This window comes from Coregonus clupeaformis, chromosome 7, assembly GCF_020615455.1.
Source record: "Coregonus clupeaformis isolate EN_2021a chromosome 7, ASM2061545v1, whole genome shotgun sequence".
NCBI lineage: Eukaryota > Metazoa > Chordata > Actinopteri > Salmoniformes > Salmonidae > Coregonus > Coregonus clupeaformis.
The window spans coordinates 72654087-72676334 of NC_059198.1; the positions used below are offsets into that span (position 1 = coordinate 72654087).

The 22248-nt window shown below is 46.9% G+C and overlaps 1 protein-coding gene across 1 annotated transcript in view; it reads left to right on the plus strand.

Annotated features, from left to right (window-relative positions):
- Positions 1 to 8244: 8244 nt before the first annotated feature.
- Positions 8245 to 22248, plus strand: part of LOC121553840 (ras-related protein Rap-1b) — a gene marked incomplete at its 5' end in the record, with an annotated part of 32591 nt that continues 18587 nt past the window's right edge. Inside the window, 2 exons of the mRNA XM_045221530.1 lie at positions 8245 to 8325; positions 22122 to 22178. Of these exons, the coding sequence (XP_045077465.1) occupies positions 8245 to 8325; positions 22122 to 22178 (138 nt within the window). The remainder of the gene's footprint in view (positions 8326 to 22121; positions 22179 to 22248) is intronic.

Below are 22248 nucleotides of genomic sequence, written 5' to 3' on the forward strand. Positions count from 1 at the left end.
TCATTCTGTCTGCTCCATCCCTCCGACCTCACTGTAACATTCCTTCCATCATTCTGTCTGCTCCATCCCTCCGACCTCACTGTTATCATTCCTTCCATCATTCTGTCTGCTCCATCCCTCCGACCTCACTGTAACATTCCTTCCATCATTCTGTCTGCTCCATCCCTCCGACCTCACTGTAATCCTTCCATCATTCTGTCTGCTCCATCCCTCCGACCTCACTGTAACATTCCTTCCATCATTCTGTCTGCTCCATCCCTCCCGACTCACTGTAACATTCCTTCCATCATGTCTGCTCCATCCCTCCGACCTCACTGTAACATTCCTTCCATCATTCTGTCTGCTCCATCCCTCCGACCTCACGGTAACATTCCGCGTGTGTGTTTCTGTGTGACTCTAAATGTCTCTCTCTCGTGCTGTAGCAAACATTATCACGTGTCGGAAATGTGTAGCTCTTACCTCACTGTTCATGTTGCTAGGTAGCTTAGTGGTTAAGAGCGTTGTGCCAGTAACCGAAGGTCGCTGGTCCTAATCCCAGAGCCGACTAGGTGAAAAATCTGTCGATGTGCCCTTGAGCAAGGCACTAACCCTTAATTGCTCCTGTAAGTCGCTCTGGATAAGAGCGCTGCTAAAGACTAAAATGTAAAATGTAAAATATGTGATTTGAGTTCACAGATATGAAAAGAGGTCAGACGCCATTAGATCTTGTGAACAGACCATCCACTCTTTGTTGATGGGATGAAGTACATGCCACGTCATTCGGAGAGAGGAACCTCCAATGGCGACCCCCATACATATTGCCATACAAAGACAGGCAAAAACCTTATGTCCCACTTTAGAATGGCTAGCATGTTCTGAGGATGCCCACATGAACTGCTTTATGAAGTAGCTCAGCCTTTTAGAGTGGCTAACAATAGCATGTTTATCGCCCATGTTGTCTGAATGTGTTGGCGTTGTGTCTACTAAGTAGGCTAACGTTCTCCTAGCGCTCCATGCTAGTTACTTCCATCCCACTGATCACCAATAGTGTGAGAGAGATGTCCTACTGATAATACCATGGAGTTTCATACTATGGGGGAACAAACAAACACCCCATTGGCTCTCTCTTCCTCCCTTTTTATCCATCACTTCCACCCCATTTCCCTTTCTCTCTCTCTCTCTGTCTCTCTCTCTGTCTCTCTTCTCTCTGTCTCTCTCTGTCTCTCTCTGCTCTCTCTCTCTGTCTCTCTCTCTGTCTCTCTCTCTCTCTCTCTCTCTCTCTCTCTTTTCTCTCTCTGCTCTCTGTCTCTCTGTCTCTCTCTCTCTCTTCTCTCTGTCTCTCTCTCTCGTCTCTGTCTGTCTCTCTCTCTCTCTCTCTTCTGTCTCGCCTGTCTGCTCTGCTCTGCTCTGTCTGTCTCTGTCTCTGCTCTGTCTCTGCTCTGTCTCGCCTCTCCTCTCTCTCTCTCTCTCTCTCTCTGTCTCTGTCTGTCTGTCTCTCTCTCTCTCTCCTCACGCTCTCTCTCTGTCTTCTGTCCTTCTCTCTCTCTCTCTTCGCTCCTCCTCATCACTTTATCTCCCTCGTACTCTTCACCTCCCATTACATAGCAGGAATGCAGCCTCCCTGTCACCATACAGCTCATATACTTTTATTGTGCAATAGTTGTGATTGGATCACTATAGAAGGGGTTGGTGTAGAGAGCTCCATTAGGTCTAATTGGATCACTATAGAAGGGGTGGTGTAGAGAGCTCCATTAGGTCTAATTGTGCGGTGTGGGTTAATCAGCCTTTATACAGGCTCAGGGGTAATTATGCTTTATAAGGGCTGTGGCACCCAGAACCCTGGCTGGTTACAGGGCACCCAGGTTCCTGAGTATAGATAGGGGAGGGAGGAGGAGAGGAGTTGCCGAGGTTGAGGTAGGTAGGAGAGAGAGAGAGAGAGAGAGAGAGAGAGAGAGAGAGAGAGAGAGAGAGAGAGAGAGAGAGAGAGAGAGAGAGAGAGAGAGAGAGAGAGAGAGAGAGAGAGAGAGAGAGAGAGAGAGAGAGAGAGAGAGAGAGAGAGAGAGAGAGAGAGAGAGAGAGAGAGAGAGAGAGAGAGAGAGAGAGAGAGAGAGAGAGAGAGAGAGAGAGAGAGAGAGAGAGAGAGAGAGAGAGAGAGAGAGAGAGAGAGAGAGAGAGAGAGAGAGAGAGAGAGAGAGCGAGCGCTTTGGCAATGTAAACATATGTTTCCCATGCCAATAAAGCCATTGAATTGAGAGAGAACTCTTGACCAGACAGTAATAAGTTGCTTCTGCAGAGAGCAGGCCACAGAGAAGTGCCTTGCCATAGCCCGTAAAGGCAACGAAGTGTAACAGGTTAGCATGGAAACCAGGCGCCGAGTGGGTTTCACTCACACACAACCTCCCTAGCTTTTTCCCAGGGCTTGTGATTTACTGTAGAGAAAAATAACATAGGGTGAGGTGGAGCATGAGCAATACCCTCTCACAGAGTCAGGGGTACTCATGTGATCCAGCTTTCAGATCAGAACCATTCCAGATTCCCAGGACCAGATTGTGCCTGTAATGGAGAGTCATATATTTCAACATACAGTATAATGCATGGACACGAATTCCCGTGGTCCTTATATTCAGAATGGATCTTTAATACGGAGACTAATGGAGTTATACTGCTGGACCAGAGCTAATTGTAGAGTCATTGATAAGTCTCCCTGTTTCCTGGACGGGAAAGTAAAGGCTTCCAGCTACAACCACGTGTTGTTCAGAGGGAGGGGAGGGAGAGGAGGGAGGGAGGGAGGGAGGGTGGGAGGGAGGGGGAGGGATGGATATTCTGTCAGACTTTGGCCCTGACAGTTAATCTCAGTAAAACAAAAATAATGGTGTTCCAAAAAAAAAGTCCAGTTGCCATGACCACAAATACAAATTCCATCTAGACACTGTTGCCCTAGAGCACACAAAAACTATACATACCTCGGCCTAAACATCAGCGCCACAGGTAACTTCCACAAAGCTGTGAACGATCTAGAGACAAGGCAAGAAGGGTCTTCTATGCCATCGAAAAGGAACATAACATTTGACATCCCAATTAGGATCTGGTTGAAAATACTTGAATCAGTTATAGAACCCATTGCCCTTTATGGTTGTGGGAGGTCTGGGGTCGCTCACCAACCAAGAATTCACAAAATGTGACAAACACCAAATTGAGACTCTGCATGCAGAATTCTGCAAAAACATCCTCCGTGGTACAACGAAACACCAAATAATGCATGCGAGAGTTGTATTAGGCCGATACCCACTAATGATCAAAATCCAGAAAAGAGTATTAAATTCTATAACCGATTCCCATTCCTTTCTCTCTCTCTTCTCTCTGTCTCTCTCTCTTTTCTTTCTCTCTCTTTCTCTCTCCTCTCTCTCTTTTCATTATCTTTTGGTCTCTCTCTCTCCCTCTCTCTTTCATTATCTTTGACTCTCTCTCTCTCTCTCGCTCTCTTTCATTATCTTTTGGCCTCTCTCTCTCTCTCTCTCTTCTCTCACTAGTAAGAAGCTACGGTTCACTCTATAAATGAATCTCTGTAAAGAAATCCCAGGCTCCTGAGACAGGAGGGGCTGAGAGCCAATTATCTATTTCATTGAGATCTTTTTTCCTCCTCCTGTCTTCCGTCTCTCTCTCTCTCCCTTTCACCGCTCTTCCTTCTCCTTCTACAAAGATCTCGGTCAAGGGGATCTTTTCTTCTGTCTAAATGCCTCCAGTGCTGTAGAATAGGTCTCACACTCCACTCTGTCCCAAATGGCACCCTATAGTACACTATACTGAATAAGGAATAGGGTGCTATTTGGGACGCAACGGCAGTCCTGCTGGTGAATTAGATTGATTTGTCTTAATTACAAATGCAACATTGAAGATTAAAAAGCTGATTTGCTATAATTTGGGACCTCTGGGCTGAAGGGGAATGAGAGAGGGAAGAGAGGAGATGGAGGGAGATGACAGACAGTTCGAGACATGTTGACGAAGTGTGTGTGTGTGTGTGTGCAAGTGCGTGTGCATGCATGCTTGCGTGTGTGTGATTGACATCACTTGTTGAGGCAGGTCACACACTGAACTTTCCCAGTTATTTTACCAGTCAGACCAAAAGACATGAAGACATGAAGTCGTGAGTCAGTGGAAAAATCACACAGGATTTCCACCACCATGTTTCCCAACATTCAATTATGGTGGAAATGTAGCTCTTCTGTGGTTAACTGGTAAAAACCAGCTGTTGAGAATGAGATGGTTACTGCATCTCTGAAAGCACTATGTAGAGAGAGAATACAGTCATAAGATGCTACAGAAATCACTTTTAGATAGCGGTCAAATAATAAGTAATTTGAAGAACCGCCAGCTGATTGGAAGAGGAAAAGTAGTTCAATCTTAGAAAAGAAGGTGCTATCTAGAACCTAAAAGGGTTCTTTGGCTGTCCCCATAGGAGAACTCTTTGAAGAACCCTTTTTGTCACTGCTGTGAATTCTGAGTCTGGGGGAAGAGTGGAAATGAGGTTGTTTGTGGGTTCATGTGTGTGTTCATACATACAGTACCAGTCAAAAGTTTGGACACACCTACTCATTCAAGGGTTTTTCTTTATTTTTACTATTTTCTACATTGTAGAATAATAGTGAAGACATCAAACTATGAAATAACACATATGGAATCATGTAGTAACCCAAAAAAGTGTTAAACAAATCAAAATATATCTCTCCTCCTCCCTCTCTGCTCTCTCTCTCTCTCTGCCTCTCTTCTCCCCCCTCTCTCTCCCCTCTCTCTCTCTCTCTCTCCACCACCCCTCTCCTCTCTCCCCTCTCCTACCTCCTCTCTCTCTCCACCACTCCTCCCTCTCTCTCTCTCTCTCTCTCTCTCTCTCTCTCTCTACCACTCCCCCTCTCTCTCTCTCTCTCTCTCTACCACCCCCCTCTCTCTCTCTCTCTCACCACTCCTCTCTCTTTCCTCTGCAGGTGTTTTTGTCTCTGAGTTCTCTTCTCCCATTGTGACTCTCACAGTAAACTTCACTGCACAGACAGACAGACAGACAGACAGACAGACAGACAGACAGACTGAGGAGAGGGGAGGAGAGGGGAGGAGAGGGGAGGGGCAGACTGTATCTCTTTCTTTCCATTTCTCTTGATCTCTGAACGTAGAGAGAGTCATGATGTCATCAGCAGTGATCAGACTGATAGCCAATGGTATCAGTTCGCAGACTTAGATGGTTCTGACTGGACAGAACTGGGTCTGACTGGACAGAACTGACTGTCTGACTGGACAGAACTGGGTCAAACTACTAGACAGACAGTTAGCCAGAGGCTGCATCCCACATAAACTCAGCAAAAAAAGAAACGTCCTCTCACTGTCAACTGCGTTTATTTTCAGCAAACTTAACACGTGTAAATATTTGTATGAACATAACAAGATTCAACAACTGAGACATAAACTGAACAAGTTCCACAGACATGTGACTAACAGAAATTGAATAATGTGTCCCTGAACAAAGGGGGGGTCCAAATCAAAAGTGACAGTCAGTATCTGGTGTGGCCACCAGCTGCATTAAGTACTGCAGTGCATCTCCTCCTCATGGACTGCACCTGATTTGCCAGTTCTTGCTGTGAGATGTTACCCACTCTTCCACCACGGCACCTGCAAGTTCCCGGCCATTTCTAGGGGGAATGGCCTCAGCCCTCACCCTTCCATCCAACAGGTCCCAGACGTGCTCCAATGGGATTGAGATCCGGCTTTCGCGGCCATGGTAGAACACTGAGCATTCCTGTCTTGCAGGAAATCACACACAGAACGAGCAGTATGGCTGGTGGCATTGTCATGCTGGAGGGTCGATGTCAGGATGAGCCTGCAGGAAGGGTACCACATGAGGGAGGAGGATGTCTTCCTGTAACGCACAGCGTTGAGATTGCCAGCAATGACAACAAGCTCAGTCCGATGATGCTGTGACACACCGCCCAGACCATGACGGACGCCTCCACCTCCAAATCGATCCCCACTCCAGAGTACAGGCCTCGGTGTAACGCTCATTCCCTTCGACGATAAACGCGAATCCGACCATGGCACTTTTTGCCAGTCCGTCTGGTCCGGTGACATTGTTGCCGTTGATGTCTGGTGAGGACCTGCCTTACAACAGGCCTAAATTTACAAGCCCTCAGTTCAGCCTCTCTTCAGCCATTGTGGACAGTCTGAGCACTGATGGAGGGATTGTGCTCCTGGTGTAACTCGGGCAGTGGTTGTTGCCATCCTGTACCTGTCCCGCAGGTGTGATGTTCGGATGTACCGATCCTGTGCAGGTGTTGTTACACGTGGTCGCCACTGAGAGGACGATCAGCTGTCCTTCCTGTCTCCCTGTAGCGCTGTCTTAGGCGTCTCTGCAGTACGGACATTGCAATTTATTGCCCTGGCCACATCTGCAGTCCTCATTCCTCCTGCAGCATGCCTAAGGCACGTTCACGCAGATGAGCAGGGAACCTGGGCATCTTTCTTTGGTGTTTTTCAGAGTGCAGAAAGGCCTCTTTAGTGTCCTAAGTTTTCATAACTGTGACCTTAATTGCCTACCGTCTGTAAGCTGTTAGTGTCTTAACGACGCTCCACAGGTGCATGTTAATTAATTGTTTATGGTTCAAGAAGCATGGGAAACAGTGAAGATGAAGATCTGTGAAGTTATTTGGATTTTTACATATTATCTTTGAAAGACAGGGTCCTGGAAAAAGGGAGCGTTTTTTGCTGAGTTTATTATGTAATGGTAATGTTCATCATCTCACTAGCATCACCCTAACCCATGTCCTCTCATCTCTACCTGTTCACCTGTCATCACTGCCCTAACCCATGTCCTCTCATCTCTACCTGTTCACCTGTCATCACTGCCCTAACCCATGTCCTCTCATCTCTACCTGTTCACCTGTCATCACTGCCCTAACCCATGTCCTCTCATCTCTACCTGTTCACCTGTCATCACTGCCCTAACCCATGTCCCTCATCTCTACCTGTTCACCTGTCACTCACTGCCCTAACCCATGTCCTCTCATCTCTACCTGTTCACCTGTCATCACTGCCCTAACCCATGTCCTCTCATCTCTACCTGTTCACCTGTCATCACTGCCCTAACCCATGTCCTCTCATCTCTACCTGTTCACCTGTCATCACTGCCCTAACCACATGTCCTCTCATCTCTACCTGTTCACCTGTCATCACTGCCCTAACCCATGTCCTCTCATCTCTACCTGTTCACCTGTCATCACTGCCCTAACCCATGTCTCTCATCTCTACCTGTTCACCTGTCATCACTGCCCTAACCCATGTCCTCTCATCTCTACCTGTTCACCTGTCATCACTGCCCTAACCCATGTCCTCTCATCTCTACCTGTTCACCTGTCATCACTGCCCTAACCCATGTCCTCTCATCTCTACCTGTTCACCTGTCATCACTGCCCTAACCCATGTCCTCTCATCTCTACCTGTTCACCTGTCATCACTGCCCTAACCCATGTCCTCTCATCTCTACCTGTTCACCTGTCATCACTGCCCCTAACCCATGTCCTCTCATCTCTACCTGTTCACCTGTCATCACTGCCCTAACCCATGTGCTCTAATCTCTACCTGTTCACCTGTCATCACTGCCCTAACCCATGTCCTCTCATCTCTACCTGTTCACCTGTCATCACTGCCTCAACCCATGTCCTCTCATCTTGTGACGTCATCACTCTCCCTGTCTGCCTGTGATCTTCAGTCTCCTGAGCATTCATCACAAGTTAGCTCAGTGTGTCACTGTCAGACCGTTTACTTTACAGATGTCACATTGAGGAGGTGTTCTGTTCTTAAAACGGCTTCATCTGTTTTACATGCTTTCTTCTTGTCCTAGTCTGAGGATAACAGGTCTTCTGTATGACGCAGGTCCCAAAATAACACCCTATTTCTGTGTAGTGAACTACTTTAGACCAGAGACCTCTTGGCCCTCTTGGCTCTGGTCGAAAGTAGTTCACTATAGGTAATAGTGTGTTATTTGGGACGTACTCAGTGCGTCTTTAGTATGTTAAAAAGACAAGCATGAGCCACCTGTTGAGATTAATTGACTAAGGCTGTGTGGGCGTCTAGAATGGCAATCTGCCTCAAAGCCTGCAACCCTACAATCTCATTTATTAACTCACCTCTCTTCTCCCTCTCTTCTCGCTCCTCTCTCTCTCTCCGCCCTTCTCCCCTCTCTCTCTCGCCTCCCCCTCCTCCCCTCCCCCTCTCTCTCCTCTCTCTTTGTCTCTACAGACCGTACAGTTTGTTCAGGGGATTTTCGTGGAGAAATATGACCCGACAATAGAAGACTCGTACAGAAAGGTAAGTCAAGTATTGTTATCTTCCCTTGACATCATCATTAGTGGCCCCCTGGCCCTGTGACGTCATCATTAGTGGCCCCCTGGCCCTGTGACGTCATCATTAGTGGCCCCCTGGCCCTGTGACATCATCATTAGTGGACCTGGCCCTGTGACATCATCATTAGTGGCCCTGACCCTGTGTTTAGTAGCTTCTCAGTAAAGAACAACCTTCTCCTTTCATCCTGTCTCTGAGGCATTGAGTAGGTGTTTAGGTGTTCTAAAACTTATATACACAGTAGTGTGTAAATATACAGTTGAAGTCGGAAGTTTACATACACTTAGGTTGGAGTCATTAAAACTCGTTTTTCAACCACTCCACACATTTCTTGTTAACAAACTATAGTTTTGGCAAGTCGGTTAGGACATCTACTTTGTGCATGACACAAGTCATTTTTCCAACAATTGTTTACATTATTTCACTTATAATTCACTGTATCACAATTCCAGTGGGTCAGAAGTTTACATACACTAAGTTGACTGTGCCTTTAAACTGCTTGGAAAATTCCAGAAAATGATGTCATGGCTTAAGAAGCTTCTGATAGGCTAATTGACATAATTTGAGTCAATTGGAGGTGTACCTGTGGATGTATTTCAAGGCTTACCTTCAAACTCAGTGCCTCTTTGCTTGACATCATGGGAAAATCAAAAGAAATCAGCCAAGACCTCAGAAAAAAAATGGTAGACCTCCACAAGTCTGGTTCATCCTTGGGAGCAATTTCCAAACGCCTGAAGGTACCACATTCATCTATACAAACAATAGTACGCAAGTATAAACACCATGGGACCACGCAGCCATCATACCGCTCAGGAAGGAGACGCGTTCTGTCTCCTAGAGATGAACGTACTTTGGTGTGAAAAGTGCACATCAATCCTAGAACAACAGCAAAGGACCTTGTGAAGATGCTGGAGGAAACAGGTACAAAAGTATCTATATCCACAGTAAAATGAGTCCTATATTGACATAACCTGAAAGGCCGCTCAGCAAGGAAGAAGCCACTGCTCCAAAACCGCCATAAAAAGCCAGACTACGGTTTGCAACTGCACATGGGGACAAAGATCGTACTTTTTTGACAAATGTCCTCTGGTCTGATGAAACAAAAATAGAACTGTTTGGCCATAATGACCATCGTTATGTTTGGAGGAAAAAGGTGGTACCTTGCAAGCCGAAGAGCACCACCCCAACCGTGAAGCACGGGGGGTGGCAGCATCATGCTGTGGGGGTGCTTTGCTGCAGGAGGGACTGGTGCACTTCACAAATAAGATGGCATCATGAGGAAGGAAAATTATGTGGATCTATTGAAGCAACATCTCAAGACATCAGTCAGGAAGTTAAAGCTTGGTCCCCAATGGGTCTTCCAAATGGGTCTTCCAATGACCCCAAGCATACTTCCAAAGTTGTGGCAAAATAGCTTAAGGACAACAAAGTCAAGGTATTGGAGTGGCCATCACAAAGCCCTGACCTCAATCCTATAGAACATTTGTGGGCAGAACTGAAAAAGTGCAGCGAGCAAGGAGGCCTACAAACCTCTCTCAGTTACACCAGCTCTGTCAGGAGGAATGGGCCAAATTCACCCAACTTATTGTGGGAAGCTCTGTGGAAGGCTACCCAAACGCTTGACCCAAGTTAAACAATTTAAAGGCAATGTTACCAAATACTAATTGAGTGTATGTAAACTTCTGACCCACCTGGGAATGTGATGAAATAAATAAAAAGCTGAAATAAATAATTCTCTCTACTATTATTCTGACATTTCACATTCTTAAAATAAAGTGGTGATCCTAACTGACCTAAGACAGGGAATTTTTACTAGGATTAAATGTCAGGAATTGTGAAAAACTGAGTTTAAATGTATTTGGCTAAGGTGTATGTAAAACTTCACAACTCAACTATATATATATATATATATATATATATATATATATATATATATATATATATATATATATATATATATACATACAGTGGGGAGAACAAGTATTTGATACACTGCCGATTTTGCAGGTTTTCCTACTTACAAAGCATGTAGAGGTCGTAATTTTATCATCGGTACACTTCAACTGTGAGAGACGGAATCTAAAACAAAAATCCAGAAAATCACATTGTATGATTTTTTAAGTAATTAATTTGCAATTTATTGCATGACATAAGTATTTGATCACCTACCAACCAGTAAGAATTCGGCTCTCACAGACCTGTTAGTTTTTCTCTTAAGAAGCCCTCCTGTTCTCCACTCATTACCTGTATTAACTGCACCTGTTTGAACTCGTTACCTGTATAAAAGACACCTGTCCACACACTCAATCAAACAGATTCCAACCTCTCCACAATGGCCAAGACCAGAGAGCTGTGTAAGGACATCAGGGATAAAATTGTAGACCTGCACAAGGCTGGGATGGGCTACAGGACAATAGGCAAGCAGCTTGGTGAGAAGGCAACAACTGTTGGCGCAATTATTAGAAAATTGAAGAAGTTCAAGATGACGGTCAATCATCCTCGGTCTGGGGCTCCATGCAAGATCTCACCTCGTGGGGCATCAATGATCATGAGGAAGGTGAGGGATCAGCCCAGAACTACACGGCAGGACCTGGTCAATGACCTGAAGAGAGCTGGGACCACAGTCTCAAAGAAAACCATTGGTAACACACTATGCCGTCATGGATTAAAATCCTGCAGTGCACGCAAGGTCCCCCTGCTCAAGCCAGCGCATGTCCAGTCCCGTCTGAAGTTTGCCAATGACCATCTGGATGATCCAGAGGAGGAATGGGAGAAGGTCATGTGGTCTGATGAGACAAAAATAGAGCTTTTTGGTCTAAACTCCACTCGCCGTGTTTGGAGGAAGAAGAAGGATGAGTACAACCCCAAGAACACCATCCCAACCGTGAAGCATGGAGGTGGGAAACATCATTCTTTGGGGATGCTTTTTCTGCAAAGGGGACAGGACGACTGCACCATATTGAGGGGAGGATGGATGGGGCCATGTATCGCGAGATCTTGGCCAACAACCTCCTTCCCTCAGTAAGAGCATTGAAGATGGGTCGTGGCTGGGTCTTCCAGCATGACAACGACCCGGAACACACAGCCAGGGCAACAAAGGAGTGGCTCCGTAAGAAGCATCTCAAGGTCCTGGAGTGGCCTAGCCATTCTCCAGACCTGAACCCAATAGTACATCTTTGGAAGGAGCTGAAAGTCCGTATTGCCCAGCGACAGCCCCGAAACCTGAAGGATCTGGAGAAGGTCTGTATGGAGGAGTGGGCCAAAATCCCTGCTGCAGTGTGTGCAAACCTGGTCAAGACCTACAGGAAATGTATGATCTCTGTAATTGCAAACAAAGGTTTCTGTACCAAATATTAAGTTCTGCTTTTCTGATGTATCAAATACTTATGTCATGCAATAAAATGAAAATTAATTACTTAAAAATCATACAATGTGATTTTCTGGATTTTTGTTTTAGATTCTGTCTCTCACAGTTGAAGTGTACCTATGATCAAAATTACAGACCTCTACATGCTTTGTAAGTAGGAAAACCTGCAAAATCGGCAGTGTATCAAATACTTGTTCTCCCCACTGTATATATATATAGTTTTTTTTTATAGAGGCATGCTAAGACAATAGAAACATGACAGAGTGTGTAAATGATAACATATATTTATTAGTGCAGGAAATGAAGACATTGATTAAAATGCTGGAAGTGAATGCCGGAATTAAACAAATAACTATGCGTTAAGGAAATAGAAGCCTGGCTCAGATAGAAGCCTGGCTCTAATAAGCGCCTGTTGTGTTCAGTGATTTAAGCAAATAAACGCCTGGGCTATTAAATTAAGTTTTACAGTAATGGAGCTAACAAAGTTCTGTAACACAGCGGCCCCTGGTGTGGTCCAGTCAGAGTGACTGTTATAGAGGTACTGAGACAGACAGGACTGTTATAGAGGTACTGAGACAGACAGGACTGTTATAGAGGTACTGAGACAGACAGGACTGTTATAGAGGTACTGAGACAGGACTGGTATAGAGGGACAGGACTGTTATAGAGGTACTGAGAAAGACAGGACTGTTATAGAGGTACTGAGACAGACAGGACTGTTATAGAGGTACTGAGACAGACAGGACTGTTATAGAGGTACTGAGACAGACAGGACTGTTATAGAGGTACTGAGACAGACAGGACTGTTATAGAGGTACTGAGACAGACAGGACTGTTATAGAGGTACTGAGACAGGACTGTTATAGAGGTACTGAGACAGACAGGACTGTTATAGAGGTACTGAGACAGGACTGTTATAGAGGTACTGGGACAGACAGGACTGTTATAGAGGTACTGAGACAGACATGACTGTTATAGAGGGACTGAGACAGACAGGACTGTTATAGAGGTACTGAGACAGACAGGACTGTTATAGAGGTACTGAGACAGACAGGACTGTTATAGCGGAGAGACATCCTTCCTACAGGGTAGCTGCTAAAACATGGACAGGAAGTGGAAATCCCATCTGTTTGACCAGGATCACCATTAATCATTACCTACAATGCATCTGTTTCCTTTAGGGGTTAATGCTGTTGACAGATAGTGACCCTGGCTTTAAGTAAAGGTCCAAGGTCAGTTTTATAGCTGTCACTCCGCTTGGTTAGGGCTAATATTGTGTAATGGGAAACTGTCCTGGGATCAGTGTTTTCAACATATCAGCAGTTTATTATTATTTAATTTTTTTATTTAACCTTTATTTAACTAGGCAAGTCAGTTAAGAACTAATTCTTATTTACAATGACGGCCTACACCGTCCAAACCCGAACGACGCTGGGCCAATTGTGCGCCGCCCTATCACGTCCCGGTTGTGATACAGCCTGGAATCGAACCAGGGGGTCTGTAGTGACGCCTCAAGCACTGAGATGCAGTGCCTTAGACCGCTGCTCCACTCGGTCTGTAGTGACGCCTCTAGCACTGAGATGCAGTGCCTTAGACCGCTGCTCCACTCGGTCTGTAGTGACGCCTCTAGCACTGAGATGCAGTGCCTTAGACCGCTGCGCCACTCGGTCTGTAGTGACGCCTCTAGCACTGAGATGCAGCGCCTTAGACCGCTGCTCCACTCGGTCTGTAGTGACGCCTCTAGCGCTGAGATGCAGCGCCTTAGACCGCTGCTCCACTCGGTCTGTAGTGACGCCTCTAGCACTGAGATGCAGTGCCTTAGACCGCTGCTCCACTCGGTCTGTAGTGACGCCTCGAGCACTGAGATGCAGTGCCTTAGACCGCTGCGCCACTCGGTCTGTAGTGACGCCTCGAGCATTCAATCAATTTTATTTTATATAGCCCTTCGTACATCAGCTAATATCTCGAAGTGCTGTACAGAAACCCAGCCTAAAACCCCAAACAGCTAGTAATGCAGGTGTAGAAGCACGGTGGCTAGGAAAAACTCCCTAGAAAGGCCAAAACCTAGGAAGAAACCTAGAGAGGAACCAGGCTATGAGGGGTGGCCAGTCCTCTTCTGGCTGTGCCGGGTGGAGATTATAACAGAACCATGCCAAGATGTTCAAAAATGTTCATAAGTGACAAGCATGGTCAAATAATAATCAGGAATAAATCTCAGTTGGCTTTTCATAGCCGATCATTAAGAGTTGAAAACAGCAGGTCTGGGACAGGTAGGGGTTCCATAACCGCAGGCAGAACAGTTGAAACTGGAATAGCAGCAAGGCCAGGCGGACTGGGGACAGCAAGGAGTCACCACGGCCGGTAGTCCCGACGATGGTCCTAGGGCTCAGGTCTCTCAGTTGGCTTTTCATAGCCGATCATTAAGAGTTGAAACAGCAGGTCTGGGACAGGTAGGGGTTTCGTAACCGCAGGCAGAACAGTTGAAACTGGAATAGCAGCAAGGCCAGGCGGACTGGGGACAGCAAGGTGTCAGCATGCCCGGTAGTCCTGACGTATGGTCCTAGGGGCTCAGGTTCTCAGAGAGAAAGAGAGAACGAGAGAATTAGAGAGAGCATACTTAAATTCACACAGGACACTGGATAAGACAGGAGAAGTACTCCAGGTATAACCAACCAACCCCAGCCCCCCGACACATAAACTACTGCAGCATAAATACTGGAGGCTGAGACAGGAGCGGTCCGGGACACTGTGGCCCCATCCGAAGAAACCCCGGACAGGGCCAAACAGGAAGGATATAACCCCACCCACTCTGCCAAAGCACAGCCCCGCACCACTAGAGGGATATCCTCAACCACCAACTTACAATCCTGAGACAAGGCCGAGTGCATAGCCCACAGAGGTCTCCACCACAGCACAAACCAGAGGGGGGCGCCAACCCAGACAGGAAGATCACGTCAGTAACTCAACCCACTCAAGTGACGCACCCCTCCTAGGGACGGCATGAAAGAGCACCAGCAAGCCAGTGACTCAGCCCCTGTAACAGGGTTAGAGGCAGAGAACCCCAGTGGAGAGAGGTGAACCGGCCTGGCAGAGACAGCAAGGGCTGTTCGTTGCTCCAGAGCCTTTCCGTTCACCTTCACACTCCTGGGCCAGACTACACTCAATCATATGACCTACTGAAGAGATAAGTCTTCAGTAAAGACTTAAAGGTTGAGACCGAGTCTGCGTCTCTCACATGGGTAGGCAGACTGTTCCATAAAAATGGAGATCTATAGGAGAAAGCCCTGCCTCCCGCTGTTTGCTTAGAAATTCTAGGGACAATTAGGAGGCTGCGTCTTGTGACCGTAGCGCATGTGATTGGTATGTACGGCAGGACCAATTTGGAAAGATAGGTAGGAGCAAGCCCATGTAACGCTTTATAGGTTAACAGTAAAACCTTGAAATCAGCCCTTGCCTTAACAGGAAGCCAGTGTAGGGAAGCTAGCACTGGAGTAATATGATCAAATTTCTTGGTTCTAGTCAGGATTCTAGCAGCCGTATTTAGCACTAACTGAAGTTTATTTAGTGCTTTATCCGGTAGCCGGAAAGTAGAGCATTGCAGTAGTCTAACCTAGAAGTAACAAATGCATGGATTAATTTTTCTGCATCATTTTTGGACAGAAAATTTCTGATTTTTGCAATGTTACGTAGATGGAAAAAAAGCTGTCCTTGAAACAGTCTTAATATGTTCGTCAAAAGAGAGATCAGGGTCAAGAGTAACGCCGAGGTCCTTCACAGTTTTATTTGAGACGACTTTACAACCATCAAGATGAATTGTCAGATTTAACAGAAGATCTCTTTGTTTCTTGGGACCTAGAACAAGCATCTCTGTTTTGTCCGAGTTTAAAAGTAGAAAGTTTTCAGCCATCCACTTCCTTATGTCTGAAACACAGGCTTCTAGCGAGGGCAATTTTGGGGCTTCACCATGTTTCATTGAAATGTACAGCTGTGTGTCATCCGCATAGCAGTGAAAAGTTAACATTATGTTTTCGAATAACATCCCCAAGAGGTAAAATATATAGTGAAAACAATAGTGGTCCTAAAACGTAACCTTGAGGAACACCGAAATGTACAGTTGATTTGTCGGAGGACAGACCATTCACAGAGACAAACTGATATCTTTCCGACAGGTAAGATCTAAACCAGGCCAGAACTTGTCCGTGTAGACCAATTTGGGTTTCCAGTCTCTCCAAAAGAATGTGGTGATCGATGGTGTCAAAGGCAGCACTAAGGTCTAGTAGCACGAGGACAGATGCAGAGCCTCGGTCTGACGCCATTAAAAGGTCATTTACCACCTTCACAAGTGCAGTCTCAGTGCTAGGATGGGGTCTAAAACCAGACTGAAGCATTTCGTATACATTGTTTGTCTTCAGAAAGGCAGTGAGTTGCTGCGCAACAGCTTTTTCTAAAATTTTTGAGAGGAATGGAAGATTCGATATAGGCCGATAGTTTTTTATATTTTCCGGGTCAAGGTTTGGCTTTTTCAAGAGAGGCTTTATCACTGCCACTTTTAGTGAGTTTGGTACACATCCGGTGGATAGAGAGCTGTTTATTATGTTCAACATAGGAGGGCCAAGCACAGGAAGCAGCTCCTTCAGCAGTTTAGTAGGAATAGGATCCAGTATGCAGCTTGAAGGTTTAGAGGCCATGATTATTTTCATCATTGTGTCAAGAGATATAGTACTAAAACACTTAAGTGTCTCTCCCGATCCCAGGCCCTCGCAGAGTGTGCAGATCCAGGACAGCTAAGCCCTGGAGGAATACGCAGATTCAAAGAGGAGTCCGTAATTTGCTTTCTAATGGTCATGATCTTTTCCTCAAAGAAGTTCATGAATTTATTACTGCTGAAGCGAAAGCCATCCTCTCTTGGGGAATGGTGCTTTTTAGTTAGCTTTGCAACAGTATCAAAAGAAATTTTGGATTGTTCTTATTTTCCTCGATTAAGTTGGAAAAGTAGGATGATCGAGCAGCAGTGAGGGGCTCTTCGGTACTGCACGGTACTGTCTTTCCAAGCTAGTCGGAAGACTTCCAGTTTGGTGTGGCGCCATTTCCGTTCCAATTTCCTGGAAGCTTGCTTCAAAGCTCGGGTATTTTCTGTATACCAGGGAGCTAGTTTCTTACGACAAATGTTTTTCGCTTTTAGGGTGCAACTGCATCTAGGGTATTGCGCAAGGTTAAATTGAGTTCTCAGTTAAGTGGTTAACTGATTTTTGTCCTCTGACGTCCTTGGGTAGGCAGAAGGAGTCTGGAAGGGCATCAAGGAATTTTTGTGTTGTCTGAGAATTTATAGCACGACTTTTGATGCTCCTTGGTTGGGGTCTGAGCAGATTATTTGTTGCAGATTGCAAACGTAATAAAATGGTGGTCCGATAGTCCAGGATTTTGTGGAAAAACATTAAGATCTACAACATTTATTCCATGGGACAAAACTAGGTCCAGAGTATGACTGTGGCAGTGAGTAGGTCCAGAGACATGTTGGACAAAACCCACTGAGTCGATGATGGCTCCGAAGACTTTTGGAGTGGGTCTGTGGACTTCTCCATGTGAATATTAAAATCACCAAAAAATTAGAATATGATCTGCTATGACTACAAGGTCTGATAGGAATTCAGGAAACTCAGAGAGGAACGCTGTATATGGCCCAGGAGGCCTGTAAACAGTAGCTATAAAAAGTGATTGAGTAGGCTGCATAGATTTCATGACTAGAAGCTCAAAAGACGAAAACGCCATTTTTTTTTTTGTAAATTGAAATTTGCTATCGTAAATGTTAGCAACACCTCCGCCCTGCGGGGATGCAGGGGAATATGGTCACTAGTGTAACCAGGAGGTGAGGCCTCATTTAACACAGTAAATTCATCAGGCTTAAGCCATGTTTCAGTCAGGCCAATCACATCAAGATTATGATCAGTGATTAGTTCATTGACTATGACTGCCTTTGAAGTGAGGGATCTAACATTAAGTAACCCTATTTTGAGATGTGAGGTATCACGATCTCTTTCAATAATGGCAGGAATGGAGGAGGTCTTTATCCTAATAAGATTGCTAAGGCGAACACCGCCATGTTTAGTTTTGCCCAACCTAGGTCGAGGCACAGACACAGTCTCAATGTGGTATGGCTGAGCTGACTACACTGACTGTGCTATTGGCAGACTCCATAAGCTGGCAGGTTGGCTAACAGCCTGCTGCCTGGCCTGCACCCTATTTCACTGTGGGGCTAGAGGAGTTAGAGCCCTATCTATGTTGGTAGATAAGATGAGAGCACCCCTCCAGCTAGGATGGAGTCCGTTCACTCCTCAGCAGGTCAGGCTTGGTCCTGTTTGTGGGTGAGTCCCAGAAAGAGGGCCAATTATCTACAAATTCTATCTTTTTGGGAGGGGCAGAAAACAGTTTTCAACCAGCGATTGAGTGCTGAGACTCTGCTGTAGAGCTCTGCTACCCCCTAACTGGGAGGGGGCCAGAGACAATTACTGAGTGCCGACACATCTTTCTTAGCTGATTTACACGCTGAAGCTATGTTGCACTTGGTGACCTCTGACTGTTTCATCTAAATCGTGGTGCCGACTCGTGACAACAATATCTCATACTCTCTACACTCGCCAGTTTTAGCTTTAGCCAGCACTATCTTTAGATTAGCCAACGCCGTAGCGCCCCCTGGTAAACAGTGTATGATCGCTGGGTGATTCGTTTTAAGTCTAATACTCAGGGTAATGGAGTCACAATGACTAGGGTTTTCAATTTGTCAGAGCTAATGGTGGGAGCCCTCTGGTGTCTCTGACCCCGTAACGGGAGGAGTAGAGACAAGAGAAGACTCAGACTCAGACTCAGACTCGACTCACATAATGGGGGAAAACCGGTTGAAAGTTTCTGTCGGCTGAATGAGCGACACCGTTGAGCATTCCAACAGTATTTCCCTCCAGAAGCCATGAGAAAGTTGTCCACCGCTGCGGGACCAGGCGGGGGATTTATACTAACGTTACTATCTGTACTTACTGGTGGCACAGACGCTGTTTCTTCCTTTCCTACACTGAAATTACCCTTGCCTAACGATTGCGTCTGAAGCTGGGCTGTAGCACAGCTATTCTCGCTCAGTAAGGCGATCGTTCTCCTGTATATTATGAGTACAGCGACTGCAATTAGAAGACATCATGTTAATGTTACTCAAGGCACTGCATTGAGATGCAGTGCCTTAGACCGCTGCTCCACTCGGTCTGTAGTGACGCCTCTAGCGCTGAGATGCAGTGCCTTAGACCGCTGCGCCACTCGGTCTGTAGTGACGCCTCGAGCATTGAGATGCAGTGCCTTAGACCGCTGCTCCACTCGGTCTGTAGTGACGCCTAGCGCTGAGACTGCAGTGCCCAGACCGCTGCTCCACTCGGGTCTGTAGTGACGCCTAGCGCTGAGATGCAGTGCCTAGACCGCTGTCCACTCGGTCTGTAGTGACGCCTAGCGCTGAGATGCAGGACTCAGACCGCTGCGCCACTCAGTTTGTAGTGACCTCGGTCTGTAGTGACGCCTCTCGCTGAGATGCAGTGCCTTAGACCGCTGCGCCACCCGGTCTGTAGTGACGCCTCTAGCACTGAGATGCAGTGCCTCAGACCGCTGCTCCACTCGGTCTGTAGTGACGCCTCTAGCGCTGAGATGTAGTGCCTTAGACCGCTGCTCCACTCGGTCTGTAGTGACGCCTAGCGCTGAGATGCAGTGCCTTAGACCGCTGCTCCACTCGGTCTGTAGTGACGCCTAGCGCTGAGATGCAGTGCCTTAGACCGCTGCGCCACTCGGTCTGTAGTGACGCCTCTAGCGCTGAGATGCAGTGCCCTAGACCGCTGCTCCACTCGGTCTGTAGTGACGCCTAGCGCTGAGATGTAGTGCCTTAGACCGCTGCGCCACTCGGGTCTGTAGGACGCCTCGCGCTGAGATGCAGTGCCTTGAACCGCTGCTCCACTCGGGTCTGTAGTGACGCCTAGCGCTGAGATGTAGTGCCCTAGACCGTCTGCTCCACTCGGTCCCGTAGTGACGCTCTAGCGCTGAGATGGCCGACGCGCTCCACTCGGTCTGTAGTGACGCCTAGCGCTGAGATGCAGTGCCTCAGACGCGCTCCACTCGGGTCAGTGACGCCCTAGCGCTGAGATGCAGTGCCTTAGACCGCTGCTCCACTCGGTCTGTAGTGACGCCTCTAGCGCTGAGATGCAGTGCCTTAGACCGCTGTCCACTCGGTCTGTAGTGACGCCTCTAGCGCTGAGATGCAGTGTTAAACCGCTGCTCCACTCGGTCTGTAGTGACGCCTCTAGCGTGAGATGTAGTGCCTTAGACCGCTGCTCCACTCTTCGGTCTGTAGTGACGCCTCTAGCGCTGAGATGTAGTGCCTTAGACCCTGCACTCGGGTCTGTAGTGACGCCCTAGGCTGAGATGTAGTGCCTTAGACCGCTGCTCCACTCGGTCTGTAGTGACGCCCTAGCACTGAGATGCAGTGCCTTAGACCGCTGCTCCACTCGGTCTGTAGTGACGCTCTAGCGCTGAGATGTAGTGCCTTAGACCGCTGCTCCACTCGGTCTGTAGTGACGCTCTAGCGCTGAGATGTAGTGCCTTAGACCGCTGCGCCACTCGGTCTGTGTGACGCCTCTAGCACTGAGATGCAGTGCCTTAGACCGCTGCTCCCACTCGGGTCTGTAGTGACGCCTCTAGCGCTGAGATGTAGTGCCTTAGACTGCTGCTCCACTCGGTCTGTAGTGACGCCTCTAGCACTGAGATGTAGTGCCTTAGACCGCTGCACTACTCGGTCTGTAGTGACGCCTCTAGCGCTGAGATGCAGTGCCTTAGACCGCTGAGATGCAGTGCCTTAGACCGCTGCTCCACTCGGGAGCCCAGAGTGACGTACTGTAGTAAAGTCATTCCCCCCCGTGTCAGTACACAGGTCAAGGTGGTCTTAGCCTGGTCCCAGATCTGTTTCAGCCAACTCCCTGTGTTCATTGAGACTATAAGAGTTGGCAAGACGGCACAAACAGATCTGGGACCAGGCTAAAGGCGGTCCAGAGCCTCATCAGTCAGATCTGGGACCAGGCTAAAGGCGGTCCAGAGCCTCATCAGTCAGATCTGGGACCAGGCTAAAGGCGGTCCAGAGCCTCATCAGTCAGATCTGGGACCAGGCTAAAGGCGGTCCAGAGCCTCATCAGTCAGATCTGTAGTGAGTCCTCACGGTCCAGTGGCTGAACCAGCGGCCTCACAGCAGGCTCTCCCCTCACTGGTCATAAAATGGAACGCACCCCTCCCCAATTAGGAACCTGGTGGAAGTAGTGGACTGAACCAAGGCGTGGGCCCAGCGGGGGTGGAGGAGGGTACCACAGGCCTGGAACCCACTGAGAGAGGTTCTGGGTCAAGGTGGAGGGAGGGAGGGTGAAAGAGGGAGGGGTGATAAGTGAATGTAATTATTTGATGTACTCTAATTAGGCCTTTTTGTCTCTCAATTAAATTAAATTCAATTCAATTTAAGGGCTTTACTGGCATGGGAAACGTGTGTTAACATTGCCAAAGCAAGTGAAGTAGATAGTAAACAAAAGTGAAATATACAATAAATATTAACAGTAAACATTACATTCAGAAGTTCCAAAAGAATAAAGACATTTCAAATGTCATATTATGTATATATACAGTGTTGTAACAATGTACAAATAGTTAAAGTACAAAATGGAAAATAAATAAACATAAATATGGGTTGTATTTACAATGGTGTTTGTTCTTCACTGGTTGCCCTTTTCTTGTGGCAACAGGTCACATATTTTGCTGCTGTGATGGCACACTGTGGTTTTTCACCCAGTAGATAAGGGAGTTTATCAAAATTGGGTTTGTTTTCAAATTCTTTGTGGATCGCTGTAATCTGAGGGAAATATGTGTTTCTAATATGGTCATACATTTGGCAGGAGGTTAGGAAGTGCAGCTCAGTTTCCACCTCATTTAGTGGGCAGTGTGCACATAGCCTGTCTTCTCTTGAGAGCCAGGTCTGCCTACGGCGGCCTTTCTCAATAGCAAGGCTATGCTCACTGAGTCTGTACATAGTCAAAGCTTTCCTTAAGTTTGGGTCAGTCACAGTGGTCAGGTATTATGCCACTGTGTACTCTCTGTTTAGAGCCAAAAAGAATTCTAGTTTGCTCTGTTTTTTTGTTAATTCTTTCCAATGTGTCAAGTAATTCTCTTTTTGTTTTCTCATGATTTGGTTGGGTCTAATTGTGTTGTTGTTGTCTCTCTCTCTGTCTCTCTCTCTCTCTCTGTCTCTCTCTCTCTGTCTCTCTCTCTGTCTCTCTGTCTCTGTCTCTCTCTGTCTCTCTCTCTCTGTCTCTCTCTCTGTCTCTCTCTTTCTCTGCAGCAAGTGGAGGTGGACGGGCAGCAGTGTATGCTGGAGATTCTGGACACTGCAGGGACGGTAAGAGAGGGTGTGAATGGGTTATGGTAGACCTACAGGTGGTGGTTTACAGAGAAATGCTTACTACAGA